Raw genomic sequence first — 21,845 nt, forward strand, 5'->3', positions numbered from 1 at the left:
AAGGGAAAGTTTGATGTCAACTCTATATCAGACTTGTCACCCATACTTCCAAATAATTTACGTGCTGTATTTTGATAAGAATCTTGGGTCAAGGATAACGCAAAGCAAATTTTCCTCTTAGCACATCAATACAATGGTCCCTAAATTTAAAAATCACAATGTAATGGAAATATTCATGAAGAAATACCTAAAAGGAAATTGTAATTCCCAATGATTGATAGTATATGCACATGGCATCTTTATTTATAAATCTATTTATTTCTTACCAATCATTAATATAGTTCCTATCACCCCTATTTTACAGATGTGGAGACAGGGTCAAAATGATTGACTCATTACCATTTGAGAAGAACTCTGTGTTGTTCTCCACTGCGTACTTGAAGGCTGGCACAAAGCAGATGCTCAGTAAATGCGCCTTTCCTGATGAGCAGCTTCCTGCCTCCAACACAAGGTTCCCAGCTCCAAACAGTACCAGATCACCACAGCTAGGCTTCTTACAATACCGCAACCTGAGAGAGCTGTACCTAATCAATTTTTTGAAATTCTCACCATAAGTCGCTAAGTTATAAATACTTTTCCTCTTTGTCAACAAAACTTTTGTGCTTTTTTTGGAAAGCAATCTAATGTTAAATCATGCTTCCTGGTTGCAAAACATTACATGTGCCAGCTTGACTGGAAATCACAACTATGTGATTAGGACACTCAAATGCACTTAACAAATGGAACATGTTTGTCCCTCATCAGCGACACCTCTCCGCCTCCACCCCCCCTCAAAGGTTTTGATCTCTGATAATTCTTGGGTTTCTTGGTGTTCCGGCTTTCTTCTTGCCAGCCCCCTTTCTCCTCCCTTGCATTTGATATTGCACGTCCCACAACCTCGGTAAAGTTTTGAGCTTTATTGAGGTGTTGAATACAAACTTTCGATCTGGGCTCTGGTGCCTTGCATCCGAGTTCCTCCAGGAACCCGCCTTTAGGGCCGGCATTCCTCCAGCCACACTTGCCGTTGCATTCAGCCAGCGAGCGCGAGCTGGGTTTGGTGCATCTGCTAGCGCGGACTCGCTCCCGGGGCGCGCTCGCATACCACAGGAGGGTGAGCCTCCGGCCTCTCCCCGAGCCCAACCTGGTCAGCGAGGAGGTCGCACCGCTCCCCACCCCTGCCCCACCAAACCTCCGGCAGTATTTCGTCGCACGCTCAGAAGTGCAAAACAAACACACTCCCTTCCCAGTCCTGCCCAGGCTCCACCGCGTCTAATTACCGTCTTATACCACCAGCTTGCGAATGCCATGGCGACACCGACTTGTTCCGAGCCGCGAGGCGATGGACCCGGCGAGGACGCGGGGAGCGGTGCTAGAGGACGCGGGGACCACAGGCTGTCTGGCTGGGACCTGAGGGCACTGAGCTCTGGGGAGCCACAGCTGCCAGGTGGGCGGCACCGGGGGAGGGGCCTTAGGCCCCGCCCCCACCCGCCGGGCCCCGCCCCCGGGTTTGGCCGCCAGCTAGTTAGGGAAGAGGTGTTCTGCAGGCAGCCACGCCCTACGGCCCCGGACCCACACGGAAGACCCGCGGTCCTGGGCAATGAACCCCTCACTCTGGGGCTTGGGGGGCGGGGAGCGCAGAGTGACCTGTATTCTTCTTCCACGCTTATCCACCTTGTACCCCTGTCTCACCGGCCAGCTTTTCTTCACGCACCCCTCCACCCTGCCCGCGCCACGACCAACGCACTTGAGCCAAGCGCAGGAATCCCCAGCCACCCTCTGCCTGCGAGGGCCCTGAGCCCCCTTCCGCGACGGGGGAGTGGGGGGCGTCTAGGGGGGCAGGCCCGGCAACTCCCAAGGAAGGAGGCCCGCCCCTGCACGTCCGGGATCCCTCCATCGCCCAGCTCCGCGGCTCGCTCCGGAGCGCCACTCACCTCCTGGGTGTGGCGGGCTGCCGCCGCGCGCCGGGGCCGAGGAGAGGCTGCGGGCTTCTGGCCCGGCTGGGACATGGCGAGGCCGCTGCGGGTGCAGCCTCCGAGAAAGCGCAGCGGAGACTGCTAGGGAGGCTCGGGCGGGGAGCTGGGCAGGGAAGGGGAGGAGGGAGCGGGGCCCAGTGAGGCAGCTTTTCCGACCCAGCCCGGAGCCCGCGCCCCACTCCCCCTTTGCCCCGCTGGGCCCTCCCCTTCCTGCCCGTTGCAGGCTGTAGCCTCGCTGTAGCTGCCCTGGGCTCTGGGCCTGAAGTTTAACACCCTCCGCCCGGATCGATCGGCACCCACCCCGGGTCCCAGGATTGCTCGGATCCTCCTGGTCAGAAAGAGGGGGAGCTGGAGGTTTCAGGGTTCTTTGGACTTCTTAATGGTACCACCGAAGAGCTGGATCCGGGCGTGGCCCGCCTATGCTTCCACCCTCCCTCCGCCCTAAGAATCTGGAGAATTAGACACTTTTTCTGCAGTCTACCCTGTTTTAACTGATTTAGTTTACTAACTCAAATCTGACCCAGGCTTGAACAGTCTAGATGAGGAAGCAGAAGATAAAAACAAGTTGGTCTGTGTGTGTCTGTGTGTGCATGTGCCTATATATGTTTTAGGTCCTTTTACTTTATTGTTTTGGCTGGTTTGAAAGTTTAGTAATGCTTTTTGGGCAGGAGGCCAGTAGGTTCCACTCTAATCCCAAGAATCGTCCCAGATTTAAGCCCGTTTATCATTTCTTGGGTCTGGTGGTTTTTGTTTCTGAGACTGGATTGCTTTTGTCTTAGGCTCATCTGAGACAGCACTTCCTGGTTTGGGATTGGAAGTGAAATTTGACAAGACTTACTGGAAATGCTCATCTGGAGAGGCTGTCAGCCTGTTGTTGCTGGTGCATGATCAGACAAGACAGAAAAACCTGTTGCCCTGCAATCAATAGCTTTGTCATTTGGGGTCATGGCTTTGTGAGTGTTTTACACAGTTGAAGACTGAGAAGATTGAATTGTAGGGAAAGATTTGCCATGCTATCTGGTTTGACCTTATCCCCTCAATTGTAGAAATTCTGACTTCCCTTTCAATTGTAGAAATTCTGACTTCCCTTTCCTCAGAAATAAGCTGGCAGCATTCTTAATTGGAGGTGGGTAGATTTACTACATTTGTCCTTAAATGTTCTACTTAAAATCTATGTGTCTAGCATGACAACAAACAGGCTGCCATGCAGGAATATATACATAAAAATGGGGGAAAAACTTGGATGAAAAGTGTGTTATTGTCCATTTAGGCAAAATTGATTGGTAGCATCAGTTACATTAAGAATAGGGAAAATATCTCATTAGATTGAAAAGACTGTCCTATGATTCTGACCAAACTACTGCAGTAATTTTAAAAACAGAAAAGTGCCAACTATGGTGGATCATTTCTGTAATCCCAGCTATGCAAGGGGCAGAGATCTGGAGGACAAAGGCTCCAGGCCAGCCAAGACAAAAAGTTAGCAACACTCCCATCTCGACAAACAAGCCAGGCATGGTGGTGCACCTCTTTTATCCCAGCTACGTGAGAGATGCAAGTGCAAGGATCTTAGTCAGAGGTCAGCTCCTGGCAAAAAATGGAAGACCCTACTTGAAAATAAAAGAGCTTGGGGCATGGCTCAAGTGGTATAGCACTTGAGGCCCTGAATTTAAACCCCAGTACCACCAAAAAACAAAACAAAATAACAAACAAAAATTATTGGGTTGAAGAGGGTGGTAGACAGTTTTTCCTCCCAGCCTCCACCTCTAGAACTTAAACAATTTTCTTACTAGGGAGCTTAGGCATCCCAGAATCAAGATTTTAGAACCCTAAAGTACATTATTCTAATTCTGGAAAAAGAGTGATTCCCATTAACTTGGTGATATTAAAATGTGAAGTGTTTTTCAACAGAGTATTTAAAATTGAATTTAAATTTGTTTGTATCTTGAGCGTCTTCTATGTAAAGCAATGTGAAAGGAGTAGTAGATGGAGAAAGGTAAAGAATAAAAAAGAGGCAGTCTTGGTCTTCCAGGGACTTGCAGGTTACCTGCACTCATACGGCATTTGTAACACATGATTGCTTGGGTGACACTGAAAAACGTACAGTTTTATGTGACTAAGTGCTCAGAAGTTTGGGGTTCCATGGGTGTTGTTGATTATAGGATGGAAAAGGAGAATTGAGCAGAGTGGCTGGCTGGTGGGATATGAACAGAAGAAGGGGTGAGTGCCCTCGGGAGATAAAGAGGAACCCACACCTGGCCAAGGATCTTTGTTCAGAATCAACCAGTCCCTTTGTCTACCCATTATTTGCTGAGTAGATACATTCTTCCATGTGATACACTGGATAAAAAAGTCTGTAAGAACAATTCTAGCCCTCAGGTTTGGCTTCTGGTTCTGACTCTTACAGAGTCAGAACTCGTATAAGCGTAATGTTTGCTGACAGTGCATTAATGACTGTGATGAATAAAGAAGAATCTCAAGTTGAAGAAGTGAAGTTATTGGAAACTTGACACCATGGACTAGCATTTGGGAGTCTTAGGGAAGCTCCTTTTAAATAAGATAGATGATAGACAGACAGATAGATTTTGCTACATTTATGTCTGCACACATTGTAAACATTTATTCTTAAAAAAAAAAAAAAAAACCTCAGTAACAGTTTCCTGTTATGAGGAGGTATCAGAGACCTCCCATGCCCAAGTATTTTATAGTCCAGTAAGAAAAACAAAAAAATACATCTACAATCACCTTCACCTGCTCATAGTATAAGGGCAAAGGCATCAGAGGTATTTGGAGAGTAGTGTAAGATCTGATAAGAGGCTTCTTACTTTCATAGATGGAGGGGTGGGCTGTGTGGGAATGGGACTCAGAGAATGATTCCTACCCCATGTTTGACTGAATGTGTTGAAATCCCCTCCTAGTAATCTTCACATTTTACCTCTCTTCATCCCCAGTGCTTCTGATCATGTTCAGAAACTCATCGGTTCTCATCAACAAATGTGTAAAATGAGCAAAAGAAAGACAGAATGGAGCCCAGAAGAGGAGAGACCAGTAGAGCCTAAAAAGAAGCTGCAGGGGGCAGAAGGAAATTGGCAGAAAAGTAGGTGCCAGAGGCCAAGGGAAGAAGGCCTTCTAAAAGAAAGGGCTGTTCACAATATGGACCATATACTCATAAAAAAAATGTAACCTAAAGGTTGAATCAGACAGCATAGGAAGAATGTCCATTCAGTTTGACAGCTGAGAGTTGTATGATTATTCAAACAGTAGGAAAATTTGAGAAAGATTTTTTCTGAGGTGCCCACAGTTGCTGGGGAAGGGCAGTCCCTTCCACTTTGGGAAGTACTTATTTCAACATCATCATACATCCCAGGAAGAGAATCTCTCCTAGAAAATCTGAACCTTCTAGCTGACATCCAGTGCCCTCCAATTTCACTGAAACGTACCTGCTCTATTTGCCATCTTTCAGCCGATTTTGGTTCACTCCATCGCCATTTTTCCCTAAACAGACCAGGAAAAGGCAGAATCTTTTTAAATAGGGAAAGGCTAGTTCCCAAAGTAAGCAAAGCTCTCACCTCCCCTCCCCCCACACACAGTTTTTTTGCCCTGTGCAACATGCATGGAACTAAATAGGAGCTTCATACTTCTGACAGTTGAATTACTCAAAAGCATGGCTTCAGTGGTGAATTTTGTGCATGAAGACATGCCTTTGTTGGAGAGTACGCTTAGGCCATAGGGCTCTTGTGGTACTTCTCAGATCACACGAAGCTTGTGCATGGATGCAGGTGTGGTCAAGAAAGGGGGAAGAACTGAGATGGGCTGATAGAGGAACAAAGGAAGAAGAGAAGAAAGAGGGACCAAATAGCATATGAAGTTATTTTTAATTTGCACTGCTGCCAAGCAAGAACTTGAGTCATGCACCTACCTATAGCTAATCCCTCGAGATTTTATTGCTTGTAATTTATGCCCAATTTCCCTTAAGATAGTAAAAGACCAGCAAAATACCATCACACCCTACATTTCCTGCTTCTTATCTCTAGAACCAGAGGACCAAGATTGCATCTCCTTTTCGGGAGTGTACCTGTGGAAGGGAAGGGAAAGAAGGCGAAGCAATGGGAGAAGTTGAGCTAGAATGCAGATCCATGTGATGCCTCAGACAACCTTGCAGGGAGCTGTAATGAGACAGTTGGGAAGAAAACTCTGGGCCTTTATATGCCTGTGCCAACCAGTCATTGGATATGGTTTGGGGTTGGAGGGTGGGAAGAGCATAATCTTAGCAGAAGAAGGTCACTCTCTGAAGCTGTAGCAATCAGCAAAAGGGGTCTGACAGATGAGGTCTGTCTGCTGATGGCACTCTTGGGAGCAAGGGAAAGGACTCTTATTGCTGAAGGGGATCAGGGTGGTTTACTGTATCTGTTATACTACTCAGTGCTGTATAACACCATAAAACTTTGCAAATAGAACAGAGGAGGGAGTGAACATTGCAAAAGCATGCTGTCAAACTGCTACATAACAGGACATTAAAACTGAAAGTATTACCCATTTAATTAAATTTCTTCCCACTTTGCAATAATGCTTGCCTTCAAGAGGGCTCACTGAAGAATAATTTGATACATAGAGCAGCCATGCTGTTAATATAACTGTCTAGAGATACAGAAACAACAACTTTACAAAAGTGAATTGCTAAAAATGATTATAAAGAAAATTATGTAAATATAATTTTCATTTTCCTAATTTTGTCTAGGGATGGTAAAACAAAATAAAGAATGCCCCTTATGACAGGGAAGCTTAGGGTACCTCCTGCTTACCAGAAAGCCATAAGGGCCTTCTCCCTATCTTCTGCCTGCTCTTAATTTTCCTGAGGCTTGGTTTTCCATCCTCCGTGGTATGGGGTTTGCTTGGGAGAATTCATCTCTCAACAGTCTGTATCCTTTGCTGGGTCAGCTACTAAATCCTTTGCTGGGTCAGCTACTAACTAACACTGTGTAGACCATCCTGCTTCGTTGTTTAAAGGACTGATGGGTCCCAGGTGCCAACAGAGTGAAGTTTAGACACCTCACTATGGCCTCCCAGAGCTGTGGGATCTGACTTATGCAGCCTGATCTAGTCTTATGACTTCCTGCTATTGTGTTCCAGCCATGCCCTCCTACCTTGGGATCCTGGAACATACTGGTTTCTCCCTGCTTCCTGCCTTTGCTTATTTCCCTTCTCCTGGAATACTTTTCCCTTCCCATTGCAGCTTCTTCATCTTCTTAGAGTGAGGAAAAATGAAACCCTCTCACGGCTCTGTTCTCCATTCCCACAGTGTCAACAATACCCTGTAGGTTTCAGTATATTGTATTTGTTAATTAAATCCATCCAGACTCCAAAGGCATTTGTTGTCCAAGATCACAAACTGAGGGTGACTTGTTATTCAAATTTACACAGCACAGTTTCAAGGGAAAAAATAACCTCCTTATAAAAAAAAACTTCTGTGCTTTGTGAAACTGTTTTTGCTTTATGAGGATTTTTATTCATATAAACCTTGGATTAATTATGTCACTTTTTGCAGTTATAGCCAATATCAATTTTTAATGTTTAGATCAGTTTTCTTTTTTGAAGTGATACAGATAGCTATATCCATATGTCTAAGAAGATATTTTGGAGTCTTAACCTGGTACCTCAGATTGCCACCATACTTGGAGATGGAATTTTTTACAGAATTTATCAAGTTAAGATGAGGTCATTAAGGTGAGACCTAATCCAATAAGACAGGTGCTCTTATAAAAAGGAGAAATTGGGGCACAGGCACACATGCAGGGGAATGCCATGCATAGAGTGGAGTTTTACTGCCACAAGCCAAGAGACCTCTAGAAATTAGGAGAGAGGCCTGGGGAACATCCTTTCCGTGCTCCAGGAGTATGGTCCTGCCAACACTTTGATATTGAACATACAAGTCCAGGACTGTGAGAGAATGAATGCATTTCCATTGTCCTAACTCACCCAGTTTGTAGTTCTTTGTTACAGCAGCCCAAGATGGAGAATGCTTGAACGCAAGCATAAAATATCCCAGTTCAAAATGAGTTTAATTTCTCCTGTGTTTTTCTCTACTTGGAAATGCCTCTTGTGGACGCTAATTCTGATTTTGGTGTTTAATCTAGAAAGAGTGACATAGGTTGTGTTCCCACACAGTCCTAAGAAGAGAGGCTGTAGTTGTCACGTATCTCTGTGTAGACTGATCTGTACTCTGGTTATATTTCAATGAGGCTTAGCATGACTTTCCTCCTTTTCCTACTAAACTGTGTGCCTTCCTTCCTTTCAAAACTCACCTTCAAAATGTATCTGACAACTCACGTCCTTATTAGTCTTCTTAGACTGACGTTTCAGTACAGAATCTCTCAGCAACACCCATGAATGCTTTGGGGCATTAAGTTTACACCCCTGTTCTAATAAACTTTTATTTCTCTCTGTGTGTGTTTGACTTTCAGCACTTGAGTTAATATATTTATATATTACTTTCCTTACTTAAACTGTAAAATCTTTGAAGGGAAAATTATTTCAGCAGTGGCAATAAATATAATAGTTACAATTTATAAGAGCATGTGCTCTGTTCCTTTGTAATATGAACCAGAGACAGGTTCTACATTTACAGGTTGAGCATCCCTAATCCAAAAATCCAAAATGCTCCAAGATTCAAAAAATTTTGCATGCCAATATGAGGCTACAAGTGACCTTGCTCATGTGACAGGTCACAATCAAAATGCATATACACTAAAATATTGTATAAAATTACCTTCAGGCTATGCGTACAAGTGTAGCAGGGAGGAGGATCAGAAGAAAACACACTAGGCCTGAGTCCTGAGAAAGTAGCAGGGATGTAGGGATGGCATACTAGAGAGATCAAACCTGAGAAAGCTGAACATGAGGAAGGTCACTTAGCACCAGGGAGGGGAAAGTCACGTAGCACTAGGATAAAGTAGCCAATAAAATTAAATATAACCATATATGGATTAGACTTTGCTTTTTGATTCTGTAACCTGCTTGCAAGGGTGTATAAGGTGAGACCCCTTTGTTCTCGGGGCTCAGCCTTTGGACATGAGTCTACTGAGTCTATGCTGCACAATAAAATGTTGTTTCCTGCAAATTGCCTCAAGAGTCCCGTATCTCAGCTAGCAACCGCCTGCAAAACAAGGTGTATAGAACACATAAGTGAATGTTGTCTTTGTGCTTGGATCCCATCTCCAAGATATGTCCATATGTGTATGAAAATTTCCAAGAAATTCTCTCTCTCTCTCTTTTTCTCAGTCTCTCTCTCTCTCTCTGTATATACACATACTCTGTATAGCATATGTGATATATTATTAATATATTTTATTGTATGTATTTATAAATAATATACTAATATATGTATAATATTCAAATTATATACACATATATAGTAGCATATATACAAATATATTTTATATGAGATATGTAACCTCCCTGTGTATATATATGTAATATGACACTTACTCATGTTCACGCAGTGATGCAGTGGCAGAGCCTGGAATTCATCACAGATTGATTGACTCTACATCCATGAATCTGAGACTTATCCTGAGTACAGATGGCTCGTTAAACCAATTCTGCCTAACAGAGTAGATACTTCATCTGTTTTGCTCATTGATCTGTTTCCATGGCTTAGAATAGAATCTGGTACATGAGACATACACAATCCATACTGTCATTGCATACTCTGTAGACTGTAGCATGTGACTATGTTAATAGTAACAAAAGCAATCATAGAGAAAAAACCCTTTTTATTCCAAATATTAGGTTGGAATATTTTTAATTGCTTATATTCAAAGCTTTTGACATACAGAGATGGCAATTTTATATAGTTCAGTCTTACAAAATTGCTGATAGTATTTAAAAGTTGACAAAAGATTTGGTTAGATTTTGCTAAACAAAAAAATTTTGTTTTTAGTTAAAAATTTTTTTTTCACGTTATTAGTCTTCAGATTCCCATTGCAGCCTTGGTTTCTCACAAGGAAGTGCACCACTGTGTTTTGGTCACATGCACATGTGTTCCTGACCTTAACATCTTCCCAACATTGCAGACATTTTGTCTCAATAGTTATGGCTGATGTTTTCTCCCATTACAGGCACTGGTGGTACTTGGTAGTGGAAACATAACCTCTCCCAGGATCTGCTGCCTGTCATTTTTTTATTAAATGTTTGAAGCCAAGGGACCTGATAAAATGTTACTCAAATGTAAAATGTTCCTCATAGCCATGCACCTAATCTTGAAGTCACAGAGGCAGCAGAGACATAGCAAGTTTGTTAATGATGATGGTGATATAATAGCTAACTCACTGAGAACTTTATCTATGACAGATATTGTGCTAGACAATTGAATATGCTCTTGAGATACTTCTAGCAACCTTAAAATTTAGACACTATTACCATCTCTATTTTATAGTTGAAGAAACTGATTCACAGAGAAGTTAAATGAATTACACAGTGAGTAAGTGGCAGAGCTAGACTTTGTGCCCATGATTCAACCTGTGGTAGAGACATATAATGCTCACTAAATATCCATGTGCTCCTCTCTCATCCAAGACTCCCTTTTAATTAAATTGGGGCCTTGGGGCCAGTCTGGTCAATGGGTTGAAAGTGTAAGTGATGCAGCTCACTTTCAGGATGATGCATAAAACAGAGCTTGAGTTCTCCACATATTGTCCCTTCCCTTGTTGTAGGCCTCAGGTTGAAATGATGAGGTTAAAGATGAAAACAGGACGGGTCACTGGAAACAAGCTGCCTCGGGGAGCCAGTGGGCCTGCAGGAGACTTTACGTGGCGAAGAAATGCACTTTTCTATGATCAGCCATCGAGGTTTCAGGGTTGGTGGTTACTATCTAATTGTAGACTAGCCTACTCTAACATAACCAATATACTGCCTATTGAAGAAACTATTATCATATTTTTAATTTGCATACATAAATTATAAACTGTACCTTGGAATCGTACCTTTGAAACTCAATATTAACAGCCAGACAATTTTCCTCTAACATGCTTCCACCTCAAAAACTTCCATGCAGAGTTACTTTATGCAATTTGCGGGGTTCTCCCCCCAACTTTTTTCTACCCATCTGCTAAGGTATACTTTCCATGTAAATACTTTGTCTCCCTACCCCTTATGTACTTAATCGCGTGTGTGTGTGTCATATGCATATGTATAGTATGTCCTTGTGCCACAGAATAGGTTAGGGAAAGAAAAAAAGATTAACCAAAACTGTCTTTTCTGCCTCCCAAATTTATAAGATACCTTTAAAGGTGGACATACAGAAGTTTAGGAAAGAAGTTTTCAAGAGAGTTAAACATATATTTGTTGGAGTTGTGTTTGCAAATTTATTTTTTGGTCTCTACATTGAAGTACTGATGTATTATGATTCTGCTTTTTTACTATTTTCTCACAGCTGAATTTGGATGACAACGTAGGTAGACAATCTCTAAAAAAATGTTCTAAAAAGTTTTTTTTTAAGGGGGAGAGTAGTTCTGAGGGGTTTGAACTGAGGGCCTTATGCTTTCTAGGCAAGCACTCTACCATTTGAGTCACTCCCCCACAATTTTTGCTTTATTTTATTTTTCATGTAGGTCTCGCTTTTTCCCTGGGCTGGCCTTGAACCACAATCTGCCCAATTCCACTGCCAAAATAGCTGAGATACAGGCATGTCCAACCATGCCTGGTCCGTGGAAATATTTTTGAATGATAAAACATAGATCTGAATCAGACTAGAAATAAATGTGATTTTAGCAAAGCGATGATGCTGATTCAATTCTACTCATGCCAATTATCTGAGTCAGATAGTTGTGCCCGCGATCCTCAACAACAATGCATTGTCTACTTAGGAAGCAGCCAGAAACGTGGTGAGGTGAGTGCTTTGGTTTCTCTGGAACATTTAGCAAAGGATGTGCTTTGACCCAGCATTTGACTTGGGAAAGATCAACAGTGCTGTGCCTGGGGGAGTGTGTGTGTGTGTGTGTGTATGTGTGTGTGTGTACTAGCATCAACAAGTTTTGATTTTTTAAATGTCATCACTGGATTATATCTTCTCTACTTTTTCCGTTGTCTCCTTTAGAACTTCTGCTGGGCAAACATTGTATGTCCTGAGCAGATCCTCATTTTCTTATCCTCTCTCCTCTGCTTTTTTCTTTGTGAATCTCATTTTCTTTGAAGTTGGGAAGTGTTAGTTGCCTTGCTGTGGGATGGAAGAAAGTGTCTGAGATACTAACTGCAATCTGTAAAGATTTTCACCACTTGCCGTGTCCCACCTCCACACCCGGGGCCTTCAAACAGGCATTCAGTCTGGCTCACTCTGTCAGGATCCCCTCTGCAGGCTGTCAGCATACAGCTTTCTTCACTCTGTACAAGTCAGTTTTTCCACTCCCACTTTCCATTCTACAAGGATGTGTTGATATCTCATGTCTGTAACTGTCTCCTGCCCTACTTTCCTTTGTGTTTTAAATTTATTTTCTCTGTTTAGTGAGTTTTCAGGGAAAGAAAGGGATGAAAGGATGTGCTCAAACTGTGTATTAAATCACAGTTTCCCTGTGATGTATGAGGGATGGATTGGCAGGCTCATTTTATAGAAAATAAATGATACTAGGCCTCAGGGAACCTCAGTAAGTTGCCTGAGCACTCACAGCTAAGTCCTAGAGTTGTGATTCAAACATGTATTTAACTGAGGGCAAAGCCCATGCTCTCTGCCAGTATAGAATCCCACCTTCAGTGGCAACCTGGGGCAGGGATCAGAAGACCGTTCTCAGATATGTGTCTAGAAAGACATACCATTCAGGTCAAACAAGGTCTAGACCAACCCCAAGTCTCTTCCAACCCTGATTGTAATATTAGCCTTTGCTTTGCAAATAATTACAAATGGTTTCTTACATGGAGTCTATAATTAGACTATTCATGGTATAAGAATAACACACTTTAGGCAGGAATATAGAGTCAATGGGTCACAGGGATATTTTTAAGCAAAGAAAATTCATGTTACTTCATTTTAGCCTACGCACTAAATAGTGCTCAATTAAAATCATGAGGGAGGGACAAAAAATGAATTGAGTAATCTATGCACCTAATTATAAATGTTGATACAGATATAATCAGCTGATAGCATACCCTCAAAGAGGAAACCCTGTGGTAAGATGACTCCTCTGTGAAGCCTCCACTTAAATGTCCTATTTCCTGGTGAGTCCTAATACACAGCATTCAGCCAAACCTACACAAGGAATAAGACACGTACCTTTGTTGGAATTTCCCCTTGAAATGAGCTCTTTACACATGTGCTCATCTTACCCATATGAAAATAATGTAATGGAAAATATGAGATGCTATGAGTGAAGGGTCCCAGAAAAGAAAAGCTGGTGACAAAAATAGTGGTCTGACTGTTGCATACTTAGGAAAGGGGTACCCAATGCCAGGGAGCCAAGAGATTTAGGGGGGTAATTAGGCAACAGCTGAAAGCACTCACTTATTCCTCATGAGATGCTGCTTTGGCTCCAGCCCAGTGCTCAAGGAGCATCTCCCAGGAGACCCAGAGAGTCTCCCTCTGGCTACCTTGGCCATTATCTCTCAGAACAAAGGCAGAGTGCCCACACTTCAGTGATTGCCTTGCATATGTTCTCCCAAGGCTCCAAGGAGATATATATACTCTGTGCCACAGCTGCCCTGTATTTCCTGGGTGGGGTCAGACCTCCTGTGAGTCTCTAGATCTGAGTAGATTTCAGTCCAACCAGTCCAGATCTATTGCCTCAGGGCAGAGCCAGGCCCAACCTGGAACAGAGTTGTTCATCATGAACTTTTTCTCAAAAGCTGACTGTAGGCTTCTGCTCTTTGAGTGTAGGGGTAGGCAGTGTCTGTAGGTATGGCTGTGTGTGAATGGGCTAGAGGGAAAAAATAGCTCCTGAATAAATATTGTGTTGTTTAGAGAATTCTGGGAAACCTAGAAAAAGTAGTTAAAGGAACAATGAAAGTAAGGCAACAATTTGGAGATGAAGGGTAATTAGTAGACCGAGCTTTGGAGCCTGGTCTACCACTTTCAACTGTGGGACAGATTCTGAATCAGCCATTTTCTTCTCTATAAAATAGGAGCACCAAGAAAAACTCAGAACATTGCTGTGAGGATTTATACAATGCACATAAAATTGTAGTTTAGAATAAGCAAAAAGTAAATTATATATTAAACCTAAGTGATTTAAAAACTTTTCTTTTCCTTATATTCTCTCAGACTTTATTTTGTGTTTTGAAGCAATATTTAGAAAACTAAGGAACATTTTATTTTTCCTTTGTTAGGGAGAGAGGAAGAAAGGATTTGAGAAACAAAAATAACTATCTTTAAATATTCAAAAGACTTTAGTAACAAATAAATAAAAACAGGCATTAATAAATAACCAACCGAACAAACAACTGTTAGTCTTATTCATTATTCTTACTCTTTTTGTAGAGGTAGCTTTGGTCTAATATTCATTGTTTTCCTATAAAAGTCCTCGCTCACGTTTCCTTTTTCAATTCCTGTCATTTCACTATCTTTTTCCTTCTTCTCCTTTTCTATTCTCTTTTCTGTGTGCCTCTTTTTTCTTTATCATTCATTCTCTTATTTAAATTTTCTCTTATTTTTCTTTCACTTTCTCTACTTTTCTACTTTTTCCTTTCTATATCTTTGCCTTAAGAAAATTCAGTTGTGAGAATGTAGTGTAAGCAAACTCAGGTGTCTAGTTTCTTTAGTTACCCTATGTTATCAGTTTCACAAATTAATCATTTTCTTTTCTTGAAGCCATGTGTTAATCCGGGAAGCAATATTTTATCTACCATACAAAGCTTTCAGTGGTTCAAAGGAAGCAAAATGTTCCACAAATACCTTCAAGACATAAACAGCATAAGATTTTATTTGACTTTATTCAGATACTATCAAGACTAAGTTAATCAATTAATATCTCACTAGTATATCAGAATTTGGGGAACAGAAAGATGAGCAGAGGAAAAAGCAAACAAAGCAGAATATGAATTTTTCAAGAAAATTGCAATATATTTCTAAGTGTAAGCTGACTTGAATAAATGAGCAGAGAACAATTCAAGACCATATTAGTTTGTGTCAAATTTGGAGAGGATTCAAATTCTGGGAGTCCTTAAAAGTCATATCAAGGAATTTAGACTTTTCCTTTTACTATTTTTTATTCTACACTATGTATTTGTTGTAGATATAATTAAGAAAACATAAATTGAAATAGAATTGCCCGAAATGCTAGTAAACAGTTCATTTTTTATATATAGCTCTGTCTTAAATCTATAACATATATGCTATTTTGTAAATGCATTCTTCTTCTGGCATAGGTTCCTGAACATTTGTCTATGTCAATACATAAGAAGTAGAGATGCCTCAAGGCCTGTACAAGATCAGAAAAGGAAAAGAAAGATGTGGGACAGAGAGATGGGCAAGGCCTCATGGTGGGTGAGCTCATGTTGGGACTTGAGGAGTGAGCAGGACTTAGATAATCAGTTATGGGGTAGACTTGATAAGCTGGAATCTGTGAAGAAGGTAGAGCAAGAGTGGCCCAGGCAAGGGGAAGATGTAAGGCACCTTTTCTTTATCTTCTGTGAGAGTCAAACAGGGAGAAGTGGGTTTGAATGGCAGCCCATGGTCAAATGGGAATGCCTTTCCCTAGAAAAAGAAGTGTTAAAAATGACATGCAGTACTGAGAAAAAAAAAAAAAGTGGGATTCCCTGTGAATTTTAGCTTTAAAAATGAGAGCTACAGGAGCTCAAGCAAGGATAATTCTGTGGTTACTTGCAATGCATTTGCTTTTTCTTAGCTGTCCTTATTGGAAGTCAATTAATGATATATTCTTACCCATTATTTTTCAAACCATGAGTGCAGTCAGTTTGCTGTGAAGTTTAGTAGATTATCATCAGTAATTTTAAAAAGAGATTAGAACAAATTAGAAGATCAGGTATAAGAATGTTCTACCAGTGGTCGCATTCTCAAGAACCTATTCGTGTGAACCAAGCTTTCAACCTTGAGTCAATTAAAAACAAAGGAAAGAAGTCCCATTTTTCCATTTATATACATGAGTACATAATATTCCCACTACATTCACCCTTCTAGACCCTTTCCACTAGTACCTACCCCCTGTTGAATCTATTCCAGGAATGGGGGCAGGGAGGATAAAGGAAAATGATGGAGGGGGTGAAATCAACTATGATATATTGTAAAAACTTTTGTTTACCCCCAGAAAAAATTAAATGTTCATGAGGTTTGAAAAAACAGAACAGACAAAAAAATGAAGGAAATAAATCAGGCTCAATATTACATCAGAAACGCAAGTAGAAACCTTCTCGTGTTCTAGACTGACTCAAAGATGTGAACAGACAAGCACAGCTGTGGAAAGATTAAATAATATCTTTCCTAATTTTTTATTGTCCGTTTTATATTTACTCCCATTTTATGCTTATACATTAACAGAATATAACAATTCACATTATTATGTTTTTATTTGACCATATGTAATAAAAGCAAGAATCATTTCACACAAAAAATTTCGTGCCCTAATTATTTACATGAATTTATAAGGACTGGTTGCAATATAAAATGTTTTTCTTACTGATGTCTATGAGGAAGAAAAGTTTGAAAAATTACTGTAATTTCAGCATTTTATCCCAAAACAATTTGCATCCTTTATGTATATTCTGGTTATTCTCTGAATTTGTTGAGACTCTTTTGGCTAAGTAACAGAAAAACCAATTTGTACTAATTCAAACGAAAATGAGGGGAGATTACTTTCAGGAATATGCAGTTCCTCCCAGAACCAAAGACTTTTGAATGCAACTGGGCCTTAGTAGGCTTGAGCTCATAGCCATGCTGAGGGCTACAAGGAAGCTTGGGCTGTTTTGTCTGCATCTCTCATCTCTGCTCCCTCTCTTTCTTCTTGTAAGGGCTGGCTTTTTGGTCATCAATTCTCATACTGAAGCCCTAGTCGGCATATTTCACGTCAGAGTTCTTGCCACATATAGTTTTTCTCTCAGTCTCCATGTTAATTTCTTTACCTAGTCCTAACCTTCTACTAAAGAAAGCAAACCTGTTTGGGTAAGTCTACCTTAGTATCATCAACTGTAAGCTGTGGAAGACACTGGGATGGAGTGGTGGAGCTAAGTGGAGTTCTTTCCAGAGAACGAGGAGCTGAGGTGAATTGAGCAGACATTCCAAATGGTCCCTGGTGCATGCTTTCACCACGCCTCTCTAAAAATTAACGAATTCTTATAAATTCAGTTAGAGAAATCAAGATTACATATGTGCCCAACTGATCTTGAGTATTATCTCCAAAGAGACTTTTTCTCAATAAAGGCTCTAGCTTGCAAGCAGTTGAAGAGCCTCTTAGAAGTGGAACATTATCCTCCTTCAATAATCTGAACCTGGAAAAGAAATGCAGGGAAAGAAACAAAAATAAAAACAAGCCCAAGGATTTGGGATGTAGCCCTGTGGTAGAATGAGTGCAAGGCTCTGGGTTCAATATGCAACACCACAAAAAAAAAGGGCAACAACAAAACCATTATATGTATGATATATGTGATCTGAAATAAGAAATCTGACACCTGAAACACAGGTTTGCCCTACACACCGGGTTAGATTTAACCAGACCTTTTACAGTCTTTTGTGGTTTGGGTGTGGTGATGGAAGCCTTGGATGAGTCACGTTGATGACCAATACGGCTTTCTTTTTCTTTACAATGAAGAAATGTGGTTTACTCAGCATATCATCCTATTCTTAACACCTAGATATGCTACAAGAAATAGTTATTAAGCTATTTGTGGTGGTACCTGTCTGTAATCCCAACACTTGGGAGGCTGAGGAAGGAGGATCACAAGTTTGAGGCCAGCCTGGGTTACATAAAAAAGACCCTGGGTCTCAAAAGAAAAGAAAAAGAAAGAAAGAAATAGTTATTAACAGATTAAAGGCCTGCTAAAAGAGGAAGTGAGGGTTAGTCTAGGGAAATGTCTTCTGCTGAAAGACATTTTAGAGTGGGAGGTGTGGACTTAATATAGATAATAGAAAGGATGAGATCATTAATTTGAAACATAGCATAAGAATATAATTTTTATAATAAAAGTTGATTCCTGTGGACCACTTTGTCTTGGTAAATTCTATTCTTTTTTTTGGAGGGACTGGGGTTTGAACTGTCTTGGTAATTTCTAGAGAAAAACATCACATTAGAGAATTCATCTAGTTTGTTTAAATTTTGAAAGCAAGTGATTTGCTATGGAGATTGGGCTGCTGAAGACTTTGTACAGGAAATTAACTCAACAAAATATTGTTTGTGAGTGGGAGAAGAATGGAAGTTATAGTCAGGTTTCAAGAACACAAGTTAATTGTCAGACTGAGCAGCGATTGTGTGACTGTTTTCTGAGTTATACCTAGCTATCCTAGGACAGAGACACTACAAGACTTTGGGTTTGATGTATTCATTACTAGGTACACATTATCCCAGACTTGTTTCCTTTGCTGCCTAACAAATACGGAGTTGTTTCACACAGACTCAACCAAACAAACTTCTCAATCAAGTTCATATTTCTTTAGGAAATGGAAAAAGCCCCAATTCAAGGCCTTATACTTGCTAGGTAGGTGCTTATTTTTCAAATAGGGCCTTATGTTCATGTCCCAGCAGGCCTGGATTATGACCCTTCTATTGAGGCTTCCCATGTAGCTGGGATGACAGGCATGCACCACCTCATCTAGCTTTTATTAGTTAAGATGGAATCTCATGAACTTTTTGCCTGGGCTAGAACCTCAATACTCCTGAGCTCTGCCTCCCAAGTAGCCAGGATTACAAAGCTCCCATGCCAGGCCCATAGCTGGCATTTATTGCACAACTATCATACATGAGACAGTGTGCTAAGTACATCAACATATCATCTCATTTAGTCTTCAGAATAACCCTAGGAAGAAAGTCATCAGTTTTATTATCCATAGGTAATAGGTAAGGGAACTGAAGGTCAAAGTACATAACTTGTTCAAAGATATGCAGTCACTAAATGGAAACCTGGAATGTGAACCCAGTTTGTGTGGACTTACAGATACCCACAGCACTGAATTGACAAAACACAGCAGCCTCCAGCAAATGTGAAGCCATTTTAACCTGGACATTTACTTGGTTCTGTTCTTTATTTTTCTATGGGACTACTCTTTCAAATATATATTGGTAAGCAAACCAACTTCTAGTTCTTTTTTCAAATTAAAATTTTAATTTTAGAATAGCTTTAGATTTAGCTAAAAGTTGCAAGTATATGCAGAGTTCCCATATATCCTGCATGGACTTTTCCCAAATATTAACCTTGTCTATTACCACGGTACATTAATCACAACTAATGGACCAACACAGATGTATTACTACTAAATAAACTCCATACTTTATTTTAATTTCTTTAGTTTTTTTCCTAATACCCTTTTACTGTTCCAGGAACCCATATGTAACATCTATTTGTCATGTCTCATTAGGCTTCTATAACAGTTTCTCAGGTATAATCTTGGTTTTGATGACCTTGAAAGGTTGTTTTTTTTTCTTGTGGTACTGGAGTTTAAACTCAGGGTGTTCACCTTGAGCCACTCCACCAGCCCTATTTTTGTGATAGTGTTTTTTGATATAGGGTCTCATAGACTATTTGCCCAGCCTGGCTTCAAACCATGATTCTCCTGATCTCTGCTTCCTGAGTAGCTAAGGTTACAGGCATGAGCCGCCAGCAGTGACCTTGAAATTTTTGAGGAATACTGGTCAGGTATTTTATAGAACATTCCTTAATTTTGGCTTGTCTGGTGTTTTTTCTAGGAGCTACAGATATTTGTGAGTAACACCTCAGAAGTACAAGGTCATTCTCACTGCATCACATCCATGGCACTGAGTGTGATGATGCTAAACCTGACTACCTGTAGCATTTGTCAAGCATCTCCACCATAAAGATGCTTTTCCATGTTCTTTGGAAGCAGACCACTCAACACTGCTTACATTTAGTGGAGAAGGAGTAGCACCATAAATTAATTGGAGTTCGTATACAAGTCTCTTCTCTACTTATTTATTCAATTATTCATTATCAGTATGAGTTTATGGGTAATTATTTCATAATTAGGATTCAAATTAGTTCGTTTAAACTGCTGTAAGAAAACATGAACATGATAAGCTGAGTGGCTTATTTATTTCTCACATTTCTTGAGGCTGGAAAGTATTAAATTAAGTACTAGATATCAGTTGGTATCTGATAAGATCCTGCATCTTTACACAGCTGTCTTCTTATTGTAACTTCAGGTGGTGGAAGGGGTAAGGAATCTCTCTGGGGTCTCTTTTACAACTGCAGTAATGTCACTGAAGAGGGCTCTGTTCTCATATGACCTACTCATCTCCCAAATGTTCAGTGCTTAATATCACTGGGGAATTAGAATTTTAACATATGGTTTTTGGAGGACATAAGCATTTAGCACTTGCAGGGCTATAATCTAAATGCACACTATTATGATTATTTATTTTGTTTCTCAAATTATTTCAGCCATTGTAGCTCTTTTAGGTTGTTTCCCTTTATATCTTTTATATTAGCATATGTTGATAGTACAGAACAACGGCTTCCAGTATGACATGTTCACACACGGACATGAGGTACTTGGATCATATTCCTCTCTATCACTATTTCTTTTTCCTCCTCCCCTCCATGGCTGTTCCCCTTTCCTTTCCCAAACAGTCCCCCTTCCTGTCTTTTTGTCAAAAATCTAGATCCTGCATATGAGAGAAAACGTATAATATTTGTCCTTCTGTGTCTGGCTTATTTTGCTTAACATGATGGTCTCCAGTTCCATCTATTTTCCTGCAAACAATGTGATATTTTTCTTCTTTATGTCTGAATAATACTACATTGTGGATATATTCCACATTTTCTTTATCCGTTCATCAGTTGGTAGACACCTGAGCTGATTCTGTAACTTGACTATGTGATTAGTGCTGTGATAAACGCGAGCAGGCAGTACCTCTTGTATGCTGACTTTGACTCCTTTAGGTATATAACCAGGAGTAGTACGGTAGGATCATTGGTAGCTCTATTTTTAGTTTTTTGAGGTTCTTCTTACTGAGTTCCATAGTCCTATTTCTCTTTAATATGCCCTCATCATTTTGGTTTTTAATTGCTTCCTTACTTTTGATTCCTCAGGATCACCTTGCATGTTCTCTGCCAAGCCTTAGAATCAGTCATTTTTCCAGGGAGAGATAGTTCCTTTTATCAGAGAATGGTATTAGGAATATGATCCAAGTACCTCATGTCCATGTGTACTTTTATCAGAGAACGGTATCAGAGAACGGGGTGCTGGGCGTGTTCATTGCTACTGAGGTGTCACTGCTTCTAGGCTCTGTCAGTGTACAGAGCCAGGAAATATATGCATGTGTAATAAGCCATGTTTACACACATATCTGTAATTATTACTGAATCTGTCCCCCTGTTTGTATAGCAAATGTAACATGACTTCATACCAATGTCTCTAACTCTAATTAGATTCACAGGGCTCATTCTATACTTCTCTCTTCCTTATCTATAACTTCCCATTCCAAAAGTTAGAAATCTTGATCTCACCAGCTACTACCCCTCTGTTCAATTCCAACATAGATGTACAGCAGTTTTAGTAGTTTTCATGTTTCTCCATGAAAAAGAAATTTATCATGTGTGGTTCAGTGCTTTTGTGAAGTTCTTTTATTTTCAGCCTTACAAGATCTAGTCAAAACTGTGCCTTTAAAGTTACCTACTTCTTTTTGAACATTATTTCTTATTATGAAAATAAGATAGTTTTATTGAAAACTTAGAAAAGAGAACAAATTTTTAAAATCTTCTATAATACTATATTTCAGCTGTCTCTCTATA

General features: G+C 40.5%; 1 protein-coding gene and 1 long non-coding RNA gene across 7 annotated transcripts in view; one reads left to right on the forward strand and one right to left on the reverse strand.

Moving 5' to 3' along the window:
* Cast (calpastatin) overlaps window positions 1–2,051 on the reverse strand; it is a 107,839-nt gene extending 105,788 nt beyond the window's left edge. For 4 of the 5 annotated variants that reach the window (XM_074077046.1, XM_074077043.1, XM_074077041.1 and 1 more), the window contains exon 1: window positions 1,911–2,051. In XM_074077046.1, the coding sequence (XP_073933147.1) occupies window positions 1,911–1,985 (75 nt within the window). In that variant the 5' untranslated portion in view covers window positions 1,986–2,051. Of the gene's footprint in view, window positions 1–1,256; window positions 1,415–1,910 lie in introns of those variants that run through there. The other variant, XM_074077042.1, reaches the window with a different exon arrangement.
* Window positions 2,052–2,161: 110 nt separating this feature from the next.
* LOC141424164 (uncharacterized) lies at window positions 2,162–9,179 on the forward strand. 2 transcript variants are annotated; one of them, XR_012449093.1, is made up of 3 exons: window positions 2,162–2,283; window positions 2,732–5,046; window positions 5,984–9,179. It is a non-coding gene; the product is annotated as an uncharacterized lncRNA (long non-coding RNA). The 2 variants fall into 2 exon arrangements; XR_012449094.1 differs by having other exon boundaries at window positions 2,732–3,078; window positions 4,901–9,176.
* Window positions 9,180–21,845: the final 12,666 nt, after the last annotated feature.

This window comes from Castor canadensis, chromosome 6 (assembly GCF_047511655.1).
Source record: "Castor canadensis chromosome 6, mCasCan1.hap1v2, whole genome shotgun sequence".
Taxonomy (NCBI): Eukaryota; Metazoa; Chordata; class Mammalia; order Rodentia; family Castoridae; genus Castor; species Castor canadensis.